The sequence below is a fragment of the Cinclus cinclus genome, chromosome 17 (genome assembly GCF_963662255.1).
Source record: "Cinclus cinclus chromosome 17, bCinCin1.1, whole genome shotgun sequence".
Taxonomy (NCBI): Eukaryota; Metazoa; Chordata; class Aves; order Passeriformes; family Cinclidae; genus Cinclus; species Cinclus cinclus.
The window spans coordinates 992,834-1,014,842 of NC_085062.1; the positions used below are offsets into that span (position 1 = coordinate 992,834).

The 22,009-nt window shown below is 43.4% G+C and overlaps 1 protein-coding gene across 1 annotated transcript; it reads left to right on the forward strand.

The window, feature by feature from the left end:
* The first annotated feature begins 1,133 nt into the window (after window positions 1-1,133).
* SLC15A4 (solute carrier family 15 member 4) lies at window positions 1,134-21,809 on the forward strand. Its single transcript, XM_062504224.1, has 8 exons — window positions 1,134-1,703; window positions 7,278-7,573; window positions 8,361-8,529; window positions 9,093-9,170; window positions 10,148-10,316; window positions 13,760-13,915; window positions 18,291-18,449; window positions 20,550-21,809. Exons 1-8 carry the CDS (start codon window positions 1,134-1,136, stop codon window positions 20,696-20,698), a joined length of 1,746 nt encoding a protein of 581 aa, XP_062360208.1. The 3' UTR covers window positions 20,699-21,809.
* Window positions 21,810-22,009: the final 200 nt, after the last annotated feature.

Genomic DNA, 22,009 nt, shown 5'->3' on the forward strand with positions numbered 1-22,009 from the left:
ACATCTCAGGGTTCTGATCTTGCAACCACTAATTGATGTTTTCCCATTGTAATCACATGCTTTGTCCCACTGAAATCAGAGTATTTATTCTCCATGTGTACCTGGATAATTCCTGCACGCCCTCACACCCAGCTGCTGCTCCTCCCCGAGTGACCAAGCACACCCTGGGTGCTACTTCCAAACACAGATAAAAACAAATATAAAACCAGCCTTTTACAGCACATTTATCACCTTTTCCTGCTGAAAGGCCTTGCTGAGAGACAAACTATAGCATTAAATAACCCTGAAAAACCCCAAAGATGATTTGGGGTCTGCAGCATCTCTCTTCTGAGAGAACACTGGGAGCTGGGCCTGTTTAGTCTCGGGAAGGCTGAGAAGGGACCTCATAATGCATACAAATATCTCAGAGGGAGGTGCCAAGGAATTGGTGCCAGGCTCTTTTCAGTGGTGCCCAGCAACAGGGTGAGGAGCAATGCCCATGAACTAAAGCACAACAAGTTCCACCTCTCTGTGAACTCCTTTTCACTAAGGATGGCAGAGCACGGGAACAGCTGCCCAGGGATGTCGTGGATTCTGCCGCTCTGCAGACATTCCGAACCCACCTGGGGCGTTCCTGTGCCCCCTGCTCCAGGCGACCCTGCCTTGCCAGGCGGGTTGGACTGGACGATCTGCACAGGACCCTTCCAACCCAAGAGGTTCAGAGATTTTGTCAAAACCCATTTCCTGCTGCAATCCCTGTCCGAGCGGGGACAGCCCTGGGTCCCCAGCTCCGGCCGGGCACTGCCGGCTGTTCTGACAGACACCCTGAGGGCCATCCCCGTTCTGACAGACACCCCGAGGACCCCTCCCGCCGCCCGCCCGCCGGGGTTCCCTCACGGCCGGCCCCGCCCCGCCCCGCCCCGCCGCTTCCGCCCCGCCGCGCCCCACCCAGCCACGTGACGGCACGGCCGGCGGAGTGACAGCGCCTTTGACCAATGGCACCGCCCCACTGCCGGGGGCGGGGCCGGGCGCCGGCAGAGTGACAGCGCCCTTCGCCAATAGCGCCGCGCCGCTCCTCAGGGGGGCGGGGCCGGTGCCGGGTGCGGGCGCGGGTCCCTCCGGGCGGGACGGGAGCGCGGCGGGGACGCGGGGCCATGGACGAGGCCGAGCCGAGCGAGCGCAGCCCTTTGCTGAGCAGCGGCGAGCGCGGGCGGGCCGCCAGCAGCGCGTTCCAGGGCCGCCGGCTGGCCTGCGCCGCCGTGCTGCTGGCCGAGCTGCTGGAGCGAGTGGCCTTCTACGGCATCACCTCCAATCTGGTGCTGTTCCTCAACGGGCCGCCCTACGGCTGGGAGGGTGCCCAGGCCAGCCAGGCGCTGCTGCTCTTCATGGGCATCACTTACCTGGTGTCGCCGTTCGGGGGCTGGCTGGCTGACGCCCTGCTGGGCAAGTTCGGCACCATCCTGCTCAGCATGGCGCTGTACCTGCTGGGCATGCTGGCCTTCCCCGTCATCGCCGCGCCGCACACCCGCCAGGGCCTCTGCGGGGACGTCCCCCTGTTCCCCGTGGAGAACTGCTCCTCGCCGGCGGCCAACGCCACCCTGGTGCCCTGCTCCCAGGTGGGAGCCACCCGCTACTGTGCCACCGCCACCTTCGTGGGACTGGTCCTCGTGGGGCTGGGCGTCGGCTCGGTCAAGGCCAACATCACCCCGTTCGGGGCAGACCAGGTCAAGTATCGTCTGGCAGCGGCTGCTGGGTGCCCCAGGGGTGGCAGAGGGGCTTGCCTTGGTGGGGTGGGCAGTGCCCGACTGCCTGATGTCTCTGTAGGCGCTCAGCCTTGGAGGCAATCGCATCGCCCAGCTCCGTTCCCTGGGGGATGAGAGTTGTGCCCTGTTTGATATAATTTTGGTGCCTGTGGGGTGTCAGATCCCTTATGACCTTTGGTTTCCTGGTCACCCTGCCTTAGCTGTGGTATCTTGAGTTGGCTAAGCCATCACCATCTTGAGGACTTGGGTTGGATACTTAATGGCCATTAAGTGGACTTTTAGTTGTCCTCCCTGGTGAGCTTGTCCCCAGTTAATTTGACCTCAGAGCGCCTCAGATGAAGCACAGGTTACACATTTTAGCTTTGACAAGGATGACGTGGACCTTCTAAGGCAGTGCCAGAGGTCTTTACCATCCTGTGATAAAGGAAGGCTGCAGAACAAACAGTTTTTATGCTGTAGGTATTTGTGCACTGCCTTGCCCTTGAGTGGTATTTTTGTGCAGGCTCATGCTGTATCACATGATGGGGGGAAGCTGCTCTGGCCGTGGGCTGTTCCCATAAGGACATGTCCTGTCAAGTGACCTTATCCGGACCCACTACAGTGATAGCATTCATTGGGTCATCCCTGCAGAACCCAGTGGCTTCACAGAAAACATCTGAGAGGCAACGTGGCGTTCAGTAGCAACTGGAACGCTCTGTTACATTTATTTTTATTACAGCACTATGCTAAGGCGGTGTGCTGGCTGTGGATGTTGAAACGTAATTTCTGCTTTACAAATGGAGAATTTCACTATGCCCAGGTACTACTGAGCAGCTCTTCTAACCAAAGTGAAAGTCCAGTTGCATGTCTGTTTACTGGCTCACTGAGTTCTGCTTGGAGCAGGTATCAGAAATGCCATGAATTCTTTATAAGAGGGAGGGTCCTCCACAGAATGATTGCCAAACATACCTCTGTTCTCTGTTGTGCAGTTTGCATTTGTCATTCTTTGGCATTTCGTGTATTCTGAATCCTGGAGTCCTGGCTGAAAGGCAGTATATAAATGTAAAACATTATTATAGCCCAGGATTGTGTGCTCCCCACTGCATTAGTTCTGCTCAAGCCAGCCTGAGCCCATCAAGTGAAATAGCTTTAATATGACTTTATCTTGTAAGGTGTTTTTCAAAACTGACTGCTTATCCCCAGAACGTTTTATGAAAGTTAAATATGGGAGATAAATAATGGCAGGAACAGAGCAAAAGAAGAGCCATTGCCAATGGAAGTGTAGCTGTTGTAGCTGGATTTTGTAAAGGCTTCTCCCCCAGGATTTCAAGGAAAGCAGTGTTTGGCTGGGTTTGCAGATAATTCACAGTGATTTATGTAGGGTGAAGCAAAAGAAATACTCCTTTCTGGGCCATAATAATCAGTGGAGCTCTGCCGAGGACTGAATTTCCCCTCTTCTCTCTTTTTCTGGCTTATCTTCTGTTAAATATATTACAGCATGCCACTCACCTTGGAGTGCAGTGTGGTACCCTCTTGGGTGCCTTCTCCCTGCACAGGAATGTAGAAAATGCTGGGGAGATGTGGATATATCTATATAGCTGTATATCTCTATCTATCTGTCTATCTATATCTCTGTCATCTGTCTGTATATCTGAGAATAAAGTATCTCCCAGAGCCACATCCTTGGGAGGCCAGAGCACATTGCAAACATCTTTTGGCTGGATGTGTGCTGATAAGATTTGTCCTCTTCCCAAGTACCAAAGGAAAGGATGCATTGTACATCATGTCCTTTAGTTTGCACAATCACCTTTCAGAATGTTAATTACATTTCATTGCAGATCTCTTATTACCACGTGAATTTTTCAGCTTTAATGTGTGTATAGAATTCGGGTGGGGAGCTCTTGTATGAGGAGAGGTTTCTTTATTTCGCAGAATAACTTGGTGGAAAGTTGGAAACTGAGTTGCAATACTTACTTTTCTCTGAAGTTGAAAGATGTGGTTTCTAACTAACTGTTAAATGCATGCTTTTAGAAGTGCTGTTAAAGTAGGGTTAGTATCGAGTAACTTCCACCAGTCAGCTTAGCAAAAAAAGTTCCTTTTTTTTTTTTCCTGGTTAAAAAAAGACCAGCTTTTCTCGTCTGTGTTTATAAATGCTTTTCTAGAAGTTGCAGTCTGATCTATCCTGCTGCTCTAAATGTGAGCTGCTGGTTCTCAGAATAGAGTTTCTAATCACATGTTCCCAGAACCTGGCACTTTCCAGTTCCCCTTTCGAGTGTTTTGCTGTCACTTCCTGTTCCATGGAGCAGTTTGTGACTTTCTGCACTTAGGAAACAATGGACTGTTGGTCATTATTGAGAAAGCTGCTTCAGCACTGAAGCCAGAAAGGTGGCAGATTCCTAATCTAGCATCAGCCATAATCATTCTAATTATAGCTGGGTTTCTTTCAGGGTTACAGCGATGAGAGAGGCCAGGTTTCACCCACACTGTGGCTTCCCTCTGAACTCCCTTCACAGCCAATAAATCTATCAGCCATAACTGCCAGACATCTTCCAGCTCTGCTAAAAATTGTTGTTTTACAGTTGTCATTGGAAATTGCTGCTGTAAAGATGGCTTTAGAGTGATTTTTCAGCCTTTATTTATTTGTAGAGCACAGATTTTCCAGCCTCTGGATAAGGATGGGGAGTCACGGATAAAGATTGGAACGTCCCTGACTGCAGCTTATTTTGTTGTTGCTGCTGTCAAACTTCTTAGGAGCCTGTGGACCTCGAAGGCTCTGCAGAATCAAACCTGAAACAGGTTGTGCCATTCACGAGGCCAGTAATAACACATAGGAGAGAAAGCAGACTTTATGTGTGGACTTGCTGAATTTTAGTGTAAAACTTTGAAATTATGCAGCAGCTGAGTAAGTAATACTTTGGAGCTCAGCTATGGAGCTCTCTCAGATGATGTCAAAGAGTAAGTGGTTGTCTGCAGTGATGGATTAGAGGGTCAGGATTCTGTGGATTTGACTGCACAGAACTCTTGGTACTGTAGCTTCTTTGGTAGGCTAAGGACGAGGACAAGGCTCTCTCTCTCACCCTTGCTCTGTTTGAGGGGTTGTCTCAGAGCTGACTGGGATGACTTTGGGGGTGGTTGTTACCTTTGTCACTTGTGACTGTCACTTGACTGCAGGAACAAATCAAAGCTGCTACTGTCAGGAACTTCTGAATGATCTTGTTTCTTTTACATGGAGTTTTGACAAGACATCTTCATAGTTCTTTGTCTTTGAGAAGATATTCCACCACGTAGTTCAGTGGGACTTTTATTCACTTAGTAATGTTTGCCAGTTAAATGACATTTCAGACGTGGCTGTGATGTGATTTCTAGTGCAAATATATACTTTGATAAAGAAGGAGAAAATGGATCCTGTGCACTGTAAGCCTGTGGTGTGTCTGTCCTTTGAGCACTGCCTTCCTTTTGATCACTCTGATCCAAAAACGACACTTGGGGTGGTGAAGGAAGATTCTGGGAAGGGCCACAGGCGTGGTCAGTAGTTTCCAGGTGAGGACTCACGAATCAGACTAAATTCTGACTACAGACTAAATTTCAGACTAAATTTCCTACTTTGGAAAAGGCAGCAAAAAGAAAGATGTGACAGTGGTTTGTGGAGCAGGAATGGGCTGGAGCTCAGCTGTCTCTGCTGTGTCCTGGACAGGTAAAAGCAGCGAGGCTAAGGGCAGGTTCAGAGCAGGGAAGTGCAGGTTGGCCTTCCCACGGTGCAGTTACCTGTGGAGCTCTGTGCCACGGGGTGTTAGGGGTTCTCACAGCTCACCTGGCTTCAGAGGCAGCTCACACAAGCTCGTGGAGGGGAGCTGCTGCATTGATTAAGTAGAGAGAAGCCAGCTGGCTTCAGGAAGTTTCTCAGGAGCTAATGGGTGGATGCTGGGGTAATGCTTGACAGAAGCCTCATGCTGTGCTTCCCTGTTCTTACCTGGATCAAAGTTTGCTTTCTTCTCCCAGCTTTCCTTTGTAAAGATGTCAGCAAGGTCATGTGCAAGAGGGAGGATGAGAAGTCATCTTCCTTGCAGAAATAAGAGAACTGAGAGTTTGTGATGAAGAAATGGAAACTTCATCAAACAGATTGCTAACACTTTACACAAGTTGGAGCACTGTGTTCTGTGGAATTGTTTGCTAATATCCTGCTGCTCATTGGGCTTTGGAAGGGATTTCTAGATTGATACACTGCTGCAGTTGATGAAAGTTAGGAATTGAGTACCAGGTTGAAGCTGGAGAGGGAGAATTTCTTGGGTTTAGTCTCCAGGATTGAATTTGAAATTGTAACAGATGGACTTGAATGCCTGACAATGCTATGAGGTATGCACAGGAATAGACACTTTAATATTTCCTTTCTTGGGCTTGGCTGAATGGTACAGCTGGGTTTGTGCACCACTGGGAAACCTGAAGCTGTTAATCAGAACTGACAGTGTTAAAAATTCATTTTAAGACACGGCTTACTTTTCATATTGCAGACTAAATATGGATCTTTTGAAGATCTGGCAAGTGAGGACGGGAAATTTGCAGTTACAAATTAAAAAGAACTGACTCAGCCAGGCTGGTGCATGGCACTGACTTGCTAGTCACTGTTAATGGCCTTTCAGTCATCAGCCACTGACTAATACAGTATTATGGATTCTTCTACAGACTACTTCATCTTTTTAGTGTATTTCAAATTTTAATTTGCATAATTTCTCTTACATCACCTCTTATGAATGATGCTGGGTTCCTGGGACTAAATTATAAAATGTGGAGTAAGTTACAGTAGGCAATGATAAAGAGGGATGGTGAAAACTGTACAGGATAGTTCTAGAAACCAGGGATGTCTTTACTTTCACTGGACAGACACTGAGAGCTTCAAGCAGAAAAATAACGCTATGAGCAGCACTGACTTAGAGGGATAAATATTTACTGTGATCCTCAGGCAACCCAAATTTAATTAATTTTTTTAAAAGGTCAGAATGACAAGTCCTCAATTTGTATTCTGATGAGAGGCATTAAGACTGTGTTAAAATTTAAATTATTACCAAGTATTCATTTGAGGCTTACAAAATGGATTAGTGTTAACTGTTACATAAATCCAGTTAGAAGAAGCAATTGTGGAAATAGGTGCATTTTTAGGTAGCTTAACTTTTTGTTACTAAAAAAATAGTTACTTAAACTCCTGTGGACTATGGGATGTAAATCTGAGGGGGCTTTTTGTAGAGAAATGACCCAGTGAGAGTCAGTGCAGTAGAAATAATAATGGCCTCTCTGGGGAAGCTGTGTCTCTCAGTAGTGTGTTTTTTTTATCCCTGTGCTGAGCTTCTAGAAGGTTACTCACATAATGGTGCAGCTCACTGAGGTGTCACTTCATCAAACACCATGTGAAGCCCAAAACACTTAAATCATTTCAGTGTGACTCTAAATGAAACCTGAACTCTTCAGTGGATTGAACTTGTTTGAATTCTGATTCACAGATTCTAATTCTGTTTAGCCTTACTTTTCTCAGAAACTGAAGGGCTCGCTTTTAATCTTTTCCAGGTCAAAGACCGGGGTCCAGAAGCCACAAGAAGATTTTTTAATTGGTTTTATTGGAGCATTAATTTGGGAGCTATCCTGTCTCTGGGAGGAATTGCATACATCCAGCAGAACGTGAGCTTTGTGATCGGATACAGCATCCCAACAGTTTGCATTGGGATTTCATTCATGGTTTTCTTATGCGGGCAGAGTTTCTTCATCACCAAACCTCCTGATGGTAGTGCCTTCACAGACATGTTCAAAATTCTCACATACTCCTGTTGCTCCAAGAAGAGCCACGGGGAACATTCAGCAAACAGGTTTGTGATGAGCTCTTGTGTCTGGTTTCCACTCTGAGCCAGCCTAGGACTGGAACTCCTTAGTTCAGACTGGCTGGCAGTAACTCCCACCAGGCACTGCAGGACAAGGAGCAGGTTTGCTCTGAGAACTGGGAAATTGGAGCCCTAGAGATACTTTCTGGGAGTTGAGGGATGGAAGAGAGGCACACAGAGATCCCTGGGTGTCTGTGCAGCCAGACCGTGGTGTCAGCTGAGCTCTGTGTCCTGCCAGCTCCGAGTTCTGAGAGTGTCATGTAACCTGGCTGTGCTGCTCTCAGCTTTAGGTAGCTTTCTTCTCTGGTAGATATCTTTGTGGATGCCTTCTGATTTGAAAAGCACTCTCACCTGCATTTAATGCTGTAAAGTGGCTTGATGGGGAGCCAGAATTTTTCCGCTCTTAAGAGCTGCCCATGGAATACTGGTGCTGGAGTTGAATCACTGGTAAGAGATGTCAGGTGCCTCCTCTGCAGTGGGGTTTCATGTGTTCAGGTTGCCAGACAGTTCAATGACTTAACAAGCTATATCACAAAATACAGGTTACCCTAAGTCCTGCCAGTTATTTGTGGCTGGGGTGTGTGGGGAGGATGGGAAATAAGAAAACTTCATAGCAGAAGGTTTCCTCTCGTGTTTCCACCTGCTGGGGATTTCTGGCCTAGCTGTGTTGCTGTAACTTACTTGAATTAGGTATTTTGGAAATGCATTAGGTTTTTATAAGGAAGACAAGATTGCCAGTTATGTTCAACTAAACATTTCAAATCCTTTTCCAAAGTGAAGGCCAGGGAGTGCTGCACCCACCTCGCAAGCAAAGCCTCTTCGAGATGGCCAAGCTGTCCCGGGGGGGCCCCTTCAGAGAAGATAAAGTAGAAGATGTAAAAGCTCTTGTCAAGATTATCCCTGTCTTTCTGGCTTTAATACCTTACTGGACAGTGTATTTTCAAGTGAGTCCTTCCAAATGGCTGCGGTTATATTTTACATAATTTCTAATTTAACACTTTTTGGGATGTTATGTCATAAATAGGAAACTTACCTTGAAGTTGAGAGATGAAAAACGACTGCTAAGGAATACTCTCAGATAATATTTTGACCTAATAATAGAAAAAAAATAATTAGAATTGTAGTTAAGACTCAGTTATACAAATTCACATATCTTAAATACTGTGCTGTGTTTCACCTTGCAGTTGTTTCACGTAGGTTAGGGTAAGTGGTCTAGACCTCATTCTAATTTTCAAGTTCTGTCTCATGGAGATGATTCAGGATATCAGATACATTTTGGGAAAAGAAAAAGCTATGCAGAAATTGTTTTCAAAGACACACAGATGATTGTGTTTTTAGTAAAAACAACTGTAAGGTTAAAAAATCTTTTAATGTTCTGACCATAATTCTTTTCAGCTTGCTGTGTTAGCATTTCCCCTCTGATATAATCTTTGTTAATTGTTAAAAAATGAAAAACATCTCAGCACTTCTTGTCCAAGTAATCTCAACTCCTCTTTGCTAATGCTAGATGCAGACAACATATGTATTGCAAAGTCTCCATCTGAAAATTCCCGAGATATCGAATGACACCAACTCCATCCACACGGTAAGAGAGCAGAGCAAGTGCAAAGTGCCTTTCTTCAGCTCAAATGCAGGTTGGGTCACTAGTGTACAAACATCCCAGGGAGTTCAGCTAGTGCCTGAACGACCTGAATGTGTGTAGTTACTGGGGAGCAGTGCCTCAGCCTTTGGGCATTGAGGGGCACAGTGCACATCCCAGATTCTGTCATCCCAACAGTACCTGAGCCTGCTCTGGGTGTCTTCAGGTAACTCTCACTGCTTTCTTCAGGAATTTCTTCAGCCTTCAGTGGCCCAGGTCTGACCTTTGAGGAAAGCTGATCAATCTCCATGCCCTGAGATTTTGTGCAGGACAGAAGCATTTCTGCAAGCCCAGGAGGAGTGAATGCCCATCCTTAAGTGATACATTAGCATTTGGAGTTGGACACACATTTGTTACTTTAGACTGCCTAGTCAATAATCGCTTTACCTTTAGCATATTGAAAGAAGCAGTTCAATCAGTATTTTTCAAGAAAGGCTACCATGATGTGATTGCAGACATAAAACCATAGGATTTACAGGATACGTTTGTCACACCACCCTCTCTATTCATTTGACAAGTTTAACTTGATTTTAAAGGAATTTTGCATTTGCGTTAGTAAATGTAAAATTAGTAAACTGTTTCTGCTGTTCTGTGGTATATTTCTGATAGTTCTAAGCTTAACAGAAGATATACAGAGCTTGGCTATTAAATACTTCTCATGACTAAATTAGGTAAAAAGTTTAATTCTGTCAGATGAGAAGCTGAGCTTATAGATGTACGAGCAGCCAGATTCAATGAAAACCTGAATAGCTGAATATTTTCTTCAGCTTTCAAGCACTCTTATTTGACTTTTCACAATATCTCTCAGTGCACTGTTGCTTATTTTGGATCAAAGTGTTTGATCAAAGCCTTTCTTTGTAAAATAATAGTAAAAATCAGCTCCTAAGTATGAAACTGCCAACTTGAGTCCTTTCCCCTTCTAGTTCCCAGCAGCCTGGCTGACCATGTTTGATGCAGTGCTTATCCTGATCCTAATACCCTTAAAGGACAAACTGGTGGACCCCATTTTGAAGAGGAATGGCTTGCTGCCATCCTCACTGAAGAGGATTGCAGTTGGAATGTTCTTTGTGATGTGCTCTGCCTTTGCTGCAGGTAAGAAAATTACTTGGAAATCTCCTGACACGGTGAATTGTTCAGCTCACTGCAACAGCATTAAAAAAACAAAACTGTGTGAATATTTAATTCAGCATTATTCAGATCTTTCTTCGTGGGAGAGTTGGAATGTGACTTTGTGGATGCATTTCCCTCAATAAAGGGGATTGTATCCAAAAATTTACTAAACTGTTTTGTACACTTGCAATAAAATTGGACCATTTTTCCTGCCTGAAGTAGACTTTGCATATACCCTTTAAAATGTTTCTTCATACATTCTGACGTCCAAGTATAAAAAAGTTGAAATTTTACCTAAAATCCTTTCCCCTGATCTGAAATAATAAAGTTAGGTTATGGCTGAACAAGAGTTTCCTCCCACTTTGGGTTTTCTCTCCCCTATCTTCCTGTTCCCTATTGTTTGGGAATTAGTGTAGTGTAAAATAGCTCAGCTTAGCATGAAAGGGAAAAGATGCCAACTCTGCTGGCCCCATAAATCAGCTGCTTTTGAGATGATTTCAAGTTGTTAAGGGCTGCTGATGTGGAACTGAACATCTCTGAGCAATGCTTCACAGAATCTATAGCCCTCACCAGCATCACTGTAATGAACATATTGATAAAGCATTATAGCATTAAATAAATTCATTGCAGCACTTGGGATCCCCTATATTTTAGGGAGAGGGACACTTTATATGGTTATTAAGATTTCTTTCAATGAGAGAGGTAATTATTGGGCCAAGGTCACTTTGTGGGCAAGGAAAGTTCTTAAAGCAAAGTCATTTAAAGTTAAGTGTTTCTCCTATTCCATGTTTCTTAGGACACTGCTGCTGCAGAAGAGGATGATGTAAAACACTTAAATGTCAGCTCTTAAAATAGAACCTGTGGGTTCACATAGAAGGGAATTCAAACCCAGCAATATCTGTCTTTATTCCTGCTGGTGGGGAAGAGCACATCAAGCTGGGATAGCTGAGTTGGGGAATGGGTTCACACAGCAAAATTCCTTCAAGTTTCAAATGCTTTTCCAATTCACCTACAAATGAAACATGTGGTTTTGTTGGTTTGATCCTCCCCGACTGTTCCCCATTAGAAAAGGTGAATTCTTTGGGTGATTATTTGCAGTCTGTTTGGAAGGTTTAACCTTTTGGAGTAACTTAGCATCTGTTCATCATAACAGGAATTTAAGAGCTTCAGTTGAGACAAATTTGGGGTTTAGGAAACTTTATTTCTAGCAAGGTGTTGGTTTATATGTCTCATTCAGTTTTTATTCTCTTGTTAAGTGGTATTTATAGCTGCCATATTTTCACATTCTTAAAATACACTACTACTACTACTTCCAACCATTGCTGCCTTCGAGAGGGACACTGAATGAAATCTTAAACATCTGAAAATGTCAGGAATTGCAATCATGGCAATATCTTAATGACTTGTTTGTGCCATATTTCCATTTTGACTTGCTTATCTAACAGCCATTAGTTGTGGACACTACTCAGGCTGCCTATTAGATCTGTTTGATTATTTAAAATATTTTATAAGCTGTGTTAAAACACAACTGATTAGGTTTAATGAACGTCTGCAGTGCTTCATGCATCTTATGGTAAATTGTGAGCAGCAATGTTCAAGGTTATTCAGCTGGAAAATCTACTTCATTTGTAGAGTTTAAACCATTATAGCAAGAAGTTCAGATTATTTTAACTACTGAGAGTGTAACATGAAACATGAAACTTGTCTATCAAAGTCTTAAGGGAAGAATCAATAGATTCTAGATTTGAAGTACTTTGAAGGTGAATTTATGGCAGAGTTTGGTATATTGTAGTTGTGCTCCTAGGTGGCTCAGTGCTTCTTTTCTAAAAGTAGAAACACATTAAGATTGCTTGATGTACTGAGGTGCAACAGTTCTGTGTTGAGTGTAAATAAATGAAATTCTGCCTGAGCTCTTAGATAACTCCACTGCTTTGTTTACATTTTAATTAAGTTCCACTCTAAAATATTTGGCAGCTATATTAAAATGAAAACATTGAGAAATCCAGTTTTAATTCCAGCAGCTCTTCATAGTTCAGAGGGCACTGAGGTAGCTGAAGAGCTAAAGAAAGATACATAAAAATAAGATGGGTCACCTACAGAGAAGTGAGGAATATAGAGAAAATGTGGTGGCTGGCCTGACATGAAGCAGTAATAAATTCAGAACAGTCTTTACCTCCAACCCAGATGTTAGTAAGAAATTTGGCAGTGTCACTTAGCACAGAGATGCTGACCTGGCTGGTCCCCTCGGGGACTCTTGGCACAGATTTGGGAAGAACAGGGAGCGTGGTGCACTTTGGGAACTGTGTTTGTTTCTGTGCAAAGTGCTGTCAGCGTGGCCCAGAGAGGTTCCTGTGAAATGCTGGGTGCCCATGGCATCCTTTGGGTGGCTCCAGGAAAGGGAAGCTGGCACTGAGGAAGCAGATGCACATGGTGTGATATCCATGGAGCAGCATACCTAAGGCCTGTAGGTTGTTTTTGGTGCCAGGCAGGTTTTGTGTCCCAGGAGGAGGTCAGCTCTTGGCTCGGGAAGCAGAGACAGCCCCAGGCTGCCAGCACTAAATGGGAGGCTGGGGGTACAACCCACGCTGCAGGAAGCAGTGGCTGTCCTGCTCCTCTGAACTGTGATGAATAAATTCAACTTACTTCCAAGTGTTAGAGATGGGAGTTCTGTTATAGGGGTCTCTTTTGGGTGAAGCAGGGAGTTTTATTAACTATTAGCTATTCTGTGTATTTTATATAACTGAGAGTCAATTGTTTAATCTGGGCAGCTTCAGCAAAACCCTACAGCATTATTTGGTATTCACTTTCTGCTCTAAACTGTTGTGCTGAGCAAGCTAAAAATGCTTATATTTTACACTATCATGTTTCTTTTTCATTCCATATGAAGTAGTTTCTATGCAATGTATTGCTTGTAAATCAAGCTCTAATGAGCTCTTGGATCTCTTTGGATGAAAAGTGTCATATAAATGTCATAATCGTATTCATAGAGGGTTTTCATAGCTCTACAGGACTGGTGTAGCCATTTCCATAAGCAAAAGGGTTTCTAATTTATGAATACTGTGGTGGCAGTTGAAATGGTTCAACATTGCAAAGTAATAGTTTGTGAAAATGAGATTGTCTTTATAAAAACCCCAGCACAGTGTCCATGAGAGCTGTGAGCTGATCCATCCAGAAACAGGCTAAGTGTTTGTACAATTATTGCCACTGAATGAGAATATAATCACTAATTCTATGGCAGAACAACTGGATGTCTTGAAATAACAACAGCAAAAGTAGTCTGAAATGCTTTATGTCAGGAAATAAATACACAATCCTATTGTACCATTTCTAATTGTAATGCAGGGCTGAATCCTAATTTAATTCTTAATGTGGAGAAACAATGTTTGCATCTTAGGTCAATCTTTTTTCCCTCCCCTTTCACATAGGAATTCTGGAGAGCAACAGACTGAAAATTGTAAAGGTTAAAACAATTAACCAGACAATTGGGAATGTTACATACCATGCTGCAGATTTGCCAATCTGGTGGCAGATTCCTCAGTATGTGCTGATTGGTTTCAGTGAAATATTTGCAAGTATAGCAGGTAAGAGTCTTTGTGTGCTTAAATCTGCTTTTCTGTCTGTCATAAACGATGGAATCTTAGAAAATAAACACTTCTCAAATCATTAGAAGTAAGCTCTGATGTTCCCAAATACATTTTTATACAATATTGCTCAATTTGAGTGGCAGAGCTCACCATTGCCTTGCACAGTTGAAGCCTGGCTATGTAAGACTGTGCTTTCAAAACTGAATTTCAAGCAGAGTAACACCTAAAATGTTTGTGTGGCTTCCAGTTAGTGCTGGGTATTTGCATGCCCTAATGGAAAACAGTATACTCCTTCAATATTGTATTTCAATGCAGTTTTGTGTCCTCTGAATCTTCCTCTGTGTTGGAAATACAGTTTGAGCTTTGTTATTTTGTTTTATTTGGTCTTATAAACCGAGCTCACAGTTTAGAAAGTCTATTTAGAAAGTTTAGAAAGGTGGAAACACCTTTCTGAGGGCAAGGGGAAGAAATAAACCCCATTTACAAAGACTTAGCAGTTTAAAGTTGTGTTACTTGAGCTTTTTCATCTGTGAAATAAGAAAAGGTTTTGTGCATATTAATCATGAAGTAGCTGTTTTTATATAATTTCATCTACTTTAGATCAGTTTTCTGTAGCTGTTCCAGGACTTCAGCATGACACTAAGCAAACTGGAAGTGCTCAAATTTTGTGTGTGTTGAACAAATGCAAGAGATCTTGAATTCCCTAGCAGTGCCCTGTGTGATGCACGGACAACTGTGTGCTCACACGGATTTTTCAGCTGAAAGTGAAGGGGAGGAGGGGGTGAACAGGACTATAAAATCTGATTTTCTGGGCTGTCTCCTGTAGGTGCAGGGCTCATCAGCAGGAGGAGAGCTCGGGCAGCTCCTGTGGTCACTGGGGCTTTCCCAGCTCTCCTTTCCTGGGGCTGCACAGTGAAAATGCTCCTGGGAACCTCCCAGCACAGTCTGCACTCTTTGGAGCAGGGCTTGGCTGGCAGTGACAAACCCTGCTGAGTGCCCAGGTGCCTCTTCTGGCCTGCTTCAGCAGATGTGTGGGGCTCCCCGAGGCAGCCCAGCACACTCCTGCAGAGACTCGAGGCAAAACTCATTTCCTCTGTGCTTGACTGCAGTTACTCACTGAAGTGTTGAAGTTCTGTTTGCAAATACAGAACTGTGAGGATCCTCCACTCAAGCTGGCAATACCCACAGCTCTTTGCCCTGGATTCCTCGTGACACAGGCTCCAGTTTCATTTCCCCTCTGGGAGGTTACTTTCATTCCTGGGCAATCACAGCTAGAGTGAGATTCTGTGATTCTGGAAGCTCTTGCTGGCTGTGGCCCCAGCTGTCTCATGGCCCATTTGTTCCCCTCTCAGTGGAGCACAGAACTTCTGCTCCATCAGGTTTCTGGTTACTTGTGTTCTGCTGTCATCACAGTTGTTAGGAAATAAAATAAGGTGCTTGGGTTGCTTGGCAAGGAGAATAAAAGTGGGGTTTGTTATTTTTTCCTAACTACTCATTTGCTGTCCGTTTCATTATGTGTGTATGGTACCTGCCACAAATGGCAACACACAAAAATCCGAAGATAAAATCTTGTCTGATTTAATTATTTATTAAAACAAAGGCTGTATTTAGCACTTTTCTCCAAAGAGTGAAATGAAATTACTTGTAGTCAGTTTAGTGATTGTGCCACTTAAATCCTACCTCAGATAAACAGATGACTTATCAGAAATACAAGTGTTCATGGAAAATTAAACCGATTTCTTCCCTCTTACACAATCTTGTTTCTCTGTCAGGTACTATTAATAGTTTATAGGTGTTTGCAAGGAAAAAATAGCAAACCTGCCTGCAGGCTGTGGAAACATCTTGAAGCTTTCTCTGTTTGCTGAACTCCAAGCTGAGAGGACTTCAGTGGAGTTCTTTGGGAGAAGTCTTTAAGGCTTACACAATTCTTATGTGAATATTCTGCTGTTCTGCACTGCTGGCACTGTACCAACAGCATTGCAACTTCAAAAACTCTTGGTCAGTGTTTGAAAAAGATCTACCAGAAATTCTATGCAGAGCTTAATTACTTTGTGTAGTGCACTTTCATTTGGTATTTTTTACAAAGGCTCTTTCCTGCCTTCTGACTGTTATCTGAACATAATTCTTAATATTTTTAAGAAGGCCTTTCAAGATTCAGAGTGTACTTTACCAGTTCAATATTAAACTTGATAAAGGCATCTACTGTGCTGTGAAATTCAGGCTTAAAAAAAGCAAAGTGTTAATGGTTACAAAATCACAATTATGTGGAAATGTTTGTTGTGAGCAAAACGGGACTAAACAGCACAAGAGCTGAAACATACCTCTGTTTTTCTGTTTACTGTAAAACTAAGCATATTCTTATTAAGCCACATTAGTTACACTCGAGGTGCCTTTAAAAAGATGACACACACTGCATTAATCTTTTGTATTATTCTGTCAATCCTGCTAAAGCACCCTTGTTTAACTGGGAGTTGTAATCTCACATGACAACGGCGGCGAGGGGCTCTAATTTCAGAAGTGCTTGTTTGCAGGAGCATGAAATCATTATCAGTGGCTGCCAGCAGCCAAAGGAGCTCTGAAGGCAAAGAAAAGATTTTATATTCTTTATGCCAGATTAAATCTTAGCGCTGCTGCAGAAGTTACTCAAATTTAGAAATGTACCTTACTTTGTTGCAGAAAGTGCAGGGTTACACTCGTTTTGGTTTTTGTTCTGAATCTTAAGGTCTTCTTCCAGCTGCAGCAGTCAGATCCAGTGCATCTGTAAAATGAACAAGAAATGAAACAGTCCAGATCCCTTCAGGTGCTATACCCGAGCTTAACTTGTACAAAACAGAAGCCTGGTGACCAAGGAGGGACCGAGGCTCCGAGCCCTGTGGCAGCTCTGATAACTTCACAAGAAGTCACAAACAAGCTGCTCTGTCCTCAGAGTTGTCCACTTGCTTCTTCTTAAAAGTGTGAATGGACAGATGAATACTCCCTGGAAAATCTGACTTGTGATATTGGTGGCAGAGCCTAGGAAACAAAGGCACTTTGAATTCTCAAAATAAATAGCATTTTGTCCCCCTGCCCTGCCCGTTTGCAGATGTCTCTGTAGGATTCTCTGGTTACAGTTTGAATTTTTAGGGAAGCCCCGCAGCTGAGCTGGGTGAGGATGTTTCAGTTCCCTGCTGGCCTCACACAGCTGCTCTCCTCTGGCCCCTTGTGCCAGTTTTGCAGAGGAGAGCAGCAGGATGCTGCTTACAGGTGGTGGCTCAGGTGGCAGGAGGGTGCTGGTACATCAGTGAGAACACCCAGCTCTGCTTCTTTTCCAAGAACAAAGTTCCTCCCTTGCAGCAGCCAGCTTGGCCTCTCTGGCTTTAAGTGTTATTCCTTTTCTTGAGGAGAAATGCCAGTGGGTTTCTATTAAACCCTGCCTGGAGTAGTCAAATAGCAGTGGTGGTGTAAATAAAGCAAGCCCTTATTATGCCAGACATAAGAGCTATGCAATTTCAGGTCTGTAATGCTCTCCTTGCAAAGAAAAATGTTAGATGAGGTAGCATTAATTCTCAGTATGAGCAGACTGTTTGGAGACAAGCATTTCATCTGTCAGAAAAAGCTCTGCAAAGAATGTATTTGATTGTCTCTTGTGAACAATCCCATTGGATTTTTGACAGGAGTATTATTCTAAAAAGGAGAGTTAATCATGGGCATTAATCTTGGTGTGGCAGAGCCTAACCCAGTGTGTGCTCTTGGTGCACAAATTCCGTGGCACAGATTTGCAGATGGATGGTCACTGGTACGTTTCTCTTGGGTTTATTGGTTAAAATTTGAGTAAGGACAGCTGAGAGTTCAAGCCCTGTATCTACAAATCTTTAAAAGAATTGCTTGCTAGCAAGCAATGAACTCAAAGAATTCTAGATCAAAAGTAAATTAAATTAAGTATTGCCTTTCCAGTTCCAGTTCATTTCTCTGTCTGCACGTTCAGGGATAGAGACACTGAGGCTGTAAGAAATAAATGTTCATGGCCAATGCAAGAGTGACTTTTTTTCTTTGTCCTGCATGTACTGCCCAACAGGGACAAGGGAAACGTGGAAATGCCAGGTTTGAGTTAGTTTAATCCATTTCTTTGAGGATAATTTTAGACAGAAAATGAATACGTTGGTTCAGAAGATTTCTCAAGTTTGCACATGGAATGTAAATAAGATCCAAGTCTGTGTCTCAAATGTTGTCCATTTAATGGGTTGGTACATTGATGACTTAAAGAAGATTCAAACAGCAATTAAAAGGACCTGGGAACTGCAAGGGGTTCACTACACACCTGTAACTTCTAGAACACTTCTAGAACAATCTACTCTTACATACTCCAATAACGTTTTTTCATCTTTTAATGCAGGTCTAGAATTTGCATATTCAGCTGCTCCCAAATCTATGCAGAGTGCCATTATGGGGCTGTTCTTTTTCTTTTCGGGGATTGGCTCGTTTGTTGGCTCTGGATTGTTGGCACTGGTGTCCATTAAAGAAATTGGCTGGATGAGTAATCACACAGATTTTGGTAAGTGTAATTTTCAGTGTATTCACGGTCTGCAAAGTAGAAGTTTCAGTTAAGCATCAAAGACGTGGCACTGTTGAGTTTTTACACAGTTATTATTTTCAAAATATTAATTTGTCTACTGCTCTGTTAAAGTTTCATTTTGCATCTTAAGTACAAAATAATGTGGCTATGCAAAATAATTCACTGCCCTCATGAAAGCACAAGAAACTTCTGTAGAGCCTCAGTTACTTGCTCAGCTGTTACTGAATTTCATCACTAGAAATTACAAAGATTTTCATTTCAGTAAAAAATATTTAAATTACGTGCAGCAGAAGAATGTATTTGGTATAAAGTACTGAAATTGCTTTCTGTGGTTATGGGAAGTAAAATGTACCCATCTCTCTCCAAGTGATTACTGAGCTTCCTCATTTCGAGTGATTTCATTGAAATTAGCACCAGTTAATTCTGCATTTCTGTCTGCTGGCTATTTATACTCCTAAAGTTCAACAAATCACCTGCTTTCAGTTGCCAGTGGAGGTTAAAAATAATTATTGGCACCAGTAGGTGGCACCTCGGGAATTTCAGAAAATCCTCCCCTCCTCAGTGGCTAATTAGTTCATCCAGGAGGAGTGTGAACAGTTCTTAAAACGTCTGCTAGACCTGCTGTGTGTCCATGGCTTAAAAGTGCAGCTTAAACTTTACATTTGGTCTGAGAGAATTTGCCATTTCAACTGCATTTGAATCTACCAAAAAGAAATGGTGTCTGATCCCTCCATATGCCACGAGCTATCTGTGGCTTCTGAGTTCTTCAAAAGCTGCAGAACATAACAAGTAGCCTGAACCTTCTGGAAGTGTCCTCCCCAAATGAATTTTCATCCTCCTGAGACTTCTTTCCCCCAGTCAATTCCAAAATCAGAAAAGGAGCCTTTTCCTGCAGCTCCATACAGAGGTAAAGCCCCCGCTTTAACCTTTTGGAACTTTGTAACTCAAGTTTCACTTGGTGTAGCATTATTGAAAGTTTCCAGATTCACATCTGAACTTCACCTGGGTTTTCCAGGGTAGGAGCTGCAAGGAGAAGTCAATCAATGAATGACTTGAGGATTTTTCATGAGATTCTGTATAATCACTGTGAGCATGTGCCCTAAATTTCTGCTATTTCTGCCAACTCATGACATCACTGGGGGTGACTGACTGCCTCCAAAATCTCCTGAGGAAGTTCCCTCCCTGCCAGCACTTCAGGGCTGGTTACTGCCAGTGAATTGACTTGTTTCTCCCACCAAAACTAAGATTTCATGGGTTTAATATCCCATCTCATAAAGGATAATTACTACTCTTCAAACACATCTGCTCTTGAAACGGAGATTCACACGTATATTGTATTTTAAATGTCAAAGAAAGGCTCAGTTTAATTTTACTGCTTTTTATTGTAAGTTCATTTAATTGAATCTTAAGTTTCAGTAATTAAATTAATTTAATCTGAACATTTATAGGCTTGCTGCAGGAACAGCTGGTTAGGGTCCATGCACACGTCACTGTTTCAGTCTCTGCCACCCATTTGATAATCATAATGGTCCAGTTGGCTGTGCTGGGTTGGAAATGAGCCACGGTGTATTGTTCTTGGAAGTACAGCAGGATGTTTCCTAACAGAGGAAGGATGTTTTAGCAATGAGCTTTCTTCATTTAACATTGTTTAATGTCCAAAGCATTCATTTGTGACAACTTTGAGGGAGCATCAAAGGTGAACTGAAGCACAGAGAAGTCACCTGTGTTTTCATGAACTCTAAAGATCTGAGAAACAATTGCAGTAATGGCTTCTTTTTTTTTTTATCTATGGAATTGCCAACTTCTTTCTTTACAGCATATTTTTTTTCTTTTCAATTTTCTTCTGACTTGGTCTAAGGCATTGATGAACAAAAGAAAACATTCCTTATCCTGTCCACATCTTCCTCAGCAGTGCCAGCTTTTGCTCTGAATAATAAAAAACTGACCGTGCTGTGGGATGGAAACGTCATTTGGTTTGGTTCTGCAGAAAAGTCTTCACCATTTAAACTTGACAAGATCCACGTTTTTATTTGCATCATCTATATTAATTTTTTTTCCCTCCTCCTCAATTCTTTCTAGGTAATATCAACGGCTGCCAATTAAACTATTACTTCTTCCTGCTGGCTGCCATCCAGGGAGCCACCCTCTTGCTTTTCCTGATAGTTTCTGTGAAGTACGAGCACCACAAGTGCAAGGTGGGCGAGGTGGCTGCCAACGGGAGGCTCTGAGCCCCGGCACGGGGCAGCAGCAGCCAGGGAAGGGCCAGTGCCCCAGCAGGAGCTCTCCTGCCTGCCCAGGGCACTGCAGGAGCCCTGCCCTCTGCAGGCTCAGTGCCTTATGCCAGGGGCTCTTCTTGCTCTGCGTCCTGGCAGAGGACAGCAACCCTTGGACGTGAATTCGCTGCAGGCATTCGAGCTGCTCTTTGCTCACGGGGAGATGTCACCGAGCTCCTGAGGCTGGGACACTTGGAGTGGAGGCTGAGGAGTGCCAGGGGCTGTTCTGCCCCACACTGAGCACTGGACCCCCAGGAACACCCAGCAGGCCGAGCCTGCCCCCAGGACACCAGGCAGAAACCGCCTGACAGGAGCCGCGAGCAGTGCGGGGATTTTCAGTGCTGGGAGTCATTTTGGGGGGAGGAACAGGGACTAATTCAATTACAAATTAGCTAGATTAAAAAGGAATGTAATTTTATAATTGACCTGTTACTGACAGTGTATCAAGGATTTAAGTCTAGACTTGCAGTCAGGAGTATCCAAGACTGAGGGCTGAATCCTAAATCCCACTAGCTTGTCGGAGAGCTGCTGCAGATTTTGGTGCACAATTGACACTTGTTGGGATTGAAATTGTTTTAACTGCAGCAATGTTTTTCTTTTTGAGCCTGCATTAGATTTTTAGGACAACACCCACCTTTGGACAGACCCTGTTCAGTCTAACACTGTTACTCCCCAAGGACTATTCCAGACATTTGCAGGAAGAATTCTGAGCAGATCAATGCACAGTGACCATTTAGCAGCCTTTAGCCAGGTCCTTCAGTCTCGTCTTACTTGTAGTTATGCTCCAGGGTTTGGATCTTTCAGCAGTACATTCCTCCAGCAGAGCAAATGGCTTTATGTTCAGCCTCTTGAATTTTAATGATTCTAACAGCTGTACTTCAGAGTGCGGGCAGACTGGTATGGAAGGTGCAAGGAATTTTGCAGAAAGAAAATAAAACCTTTTTATTAACATGTTGAATTTTTATAGTTTCTTTTGTCTGCAGTTCTGTTGTTTAAAATGTCCTTATTTTGTATATGGACATATTTTTAATAAGTTTACAAAATAAAATGAACCTCCATGCTGTGACTTTTGACCCTTTGTTTCTAGGTGAATAAAATTATACTACAACTATTCTGTTCTTTAGCCTTTATTTCCTGAAAATTCAGTGGAATGGTGTTGGATTTCTGAATGTCCACAGGTACCCCATTAATTGTGTCAGGCACTACAGCAGTGTCCTATCCTTGCCCAGATAAATCAGTGAAAAGGCTTCAGCTCTTGCAATCCTT

What these genes read in the sequence shown, in the direction of transcription:
- SLC15A4 (XM_062504224.1), top strand. Translation starts at nt 1,134, where the DNA reads ATGGACGAGGCCGAGCCGAGCGAGCGCAGCCCTTTGCTGAGCAGCGGC. An exon ending in GGGGAACATTCAGCAAACAG is followed by an intron (nt 7,574 to 8,360) that starts GTTTGTGATGAG and finishes CCTTTTCCAAAG; the next exon opens with TGAAGGCCAGGGAGTGCTGC. An exon ending in ACTGGACAGTGTATTTTCAA is followed by an intron (nt 8,530 to 9,092) that starts GTGAGTCCTTCC and finishes TGCTAATGCTAG; the next exon opens with ATGCAGACAACATATGTATT.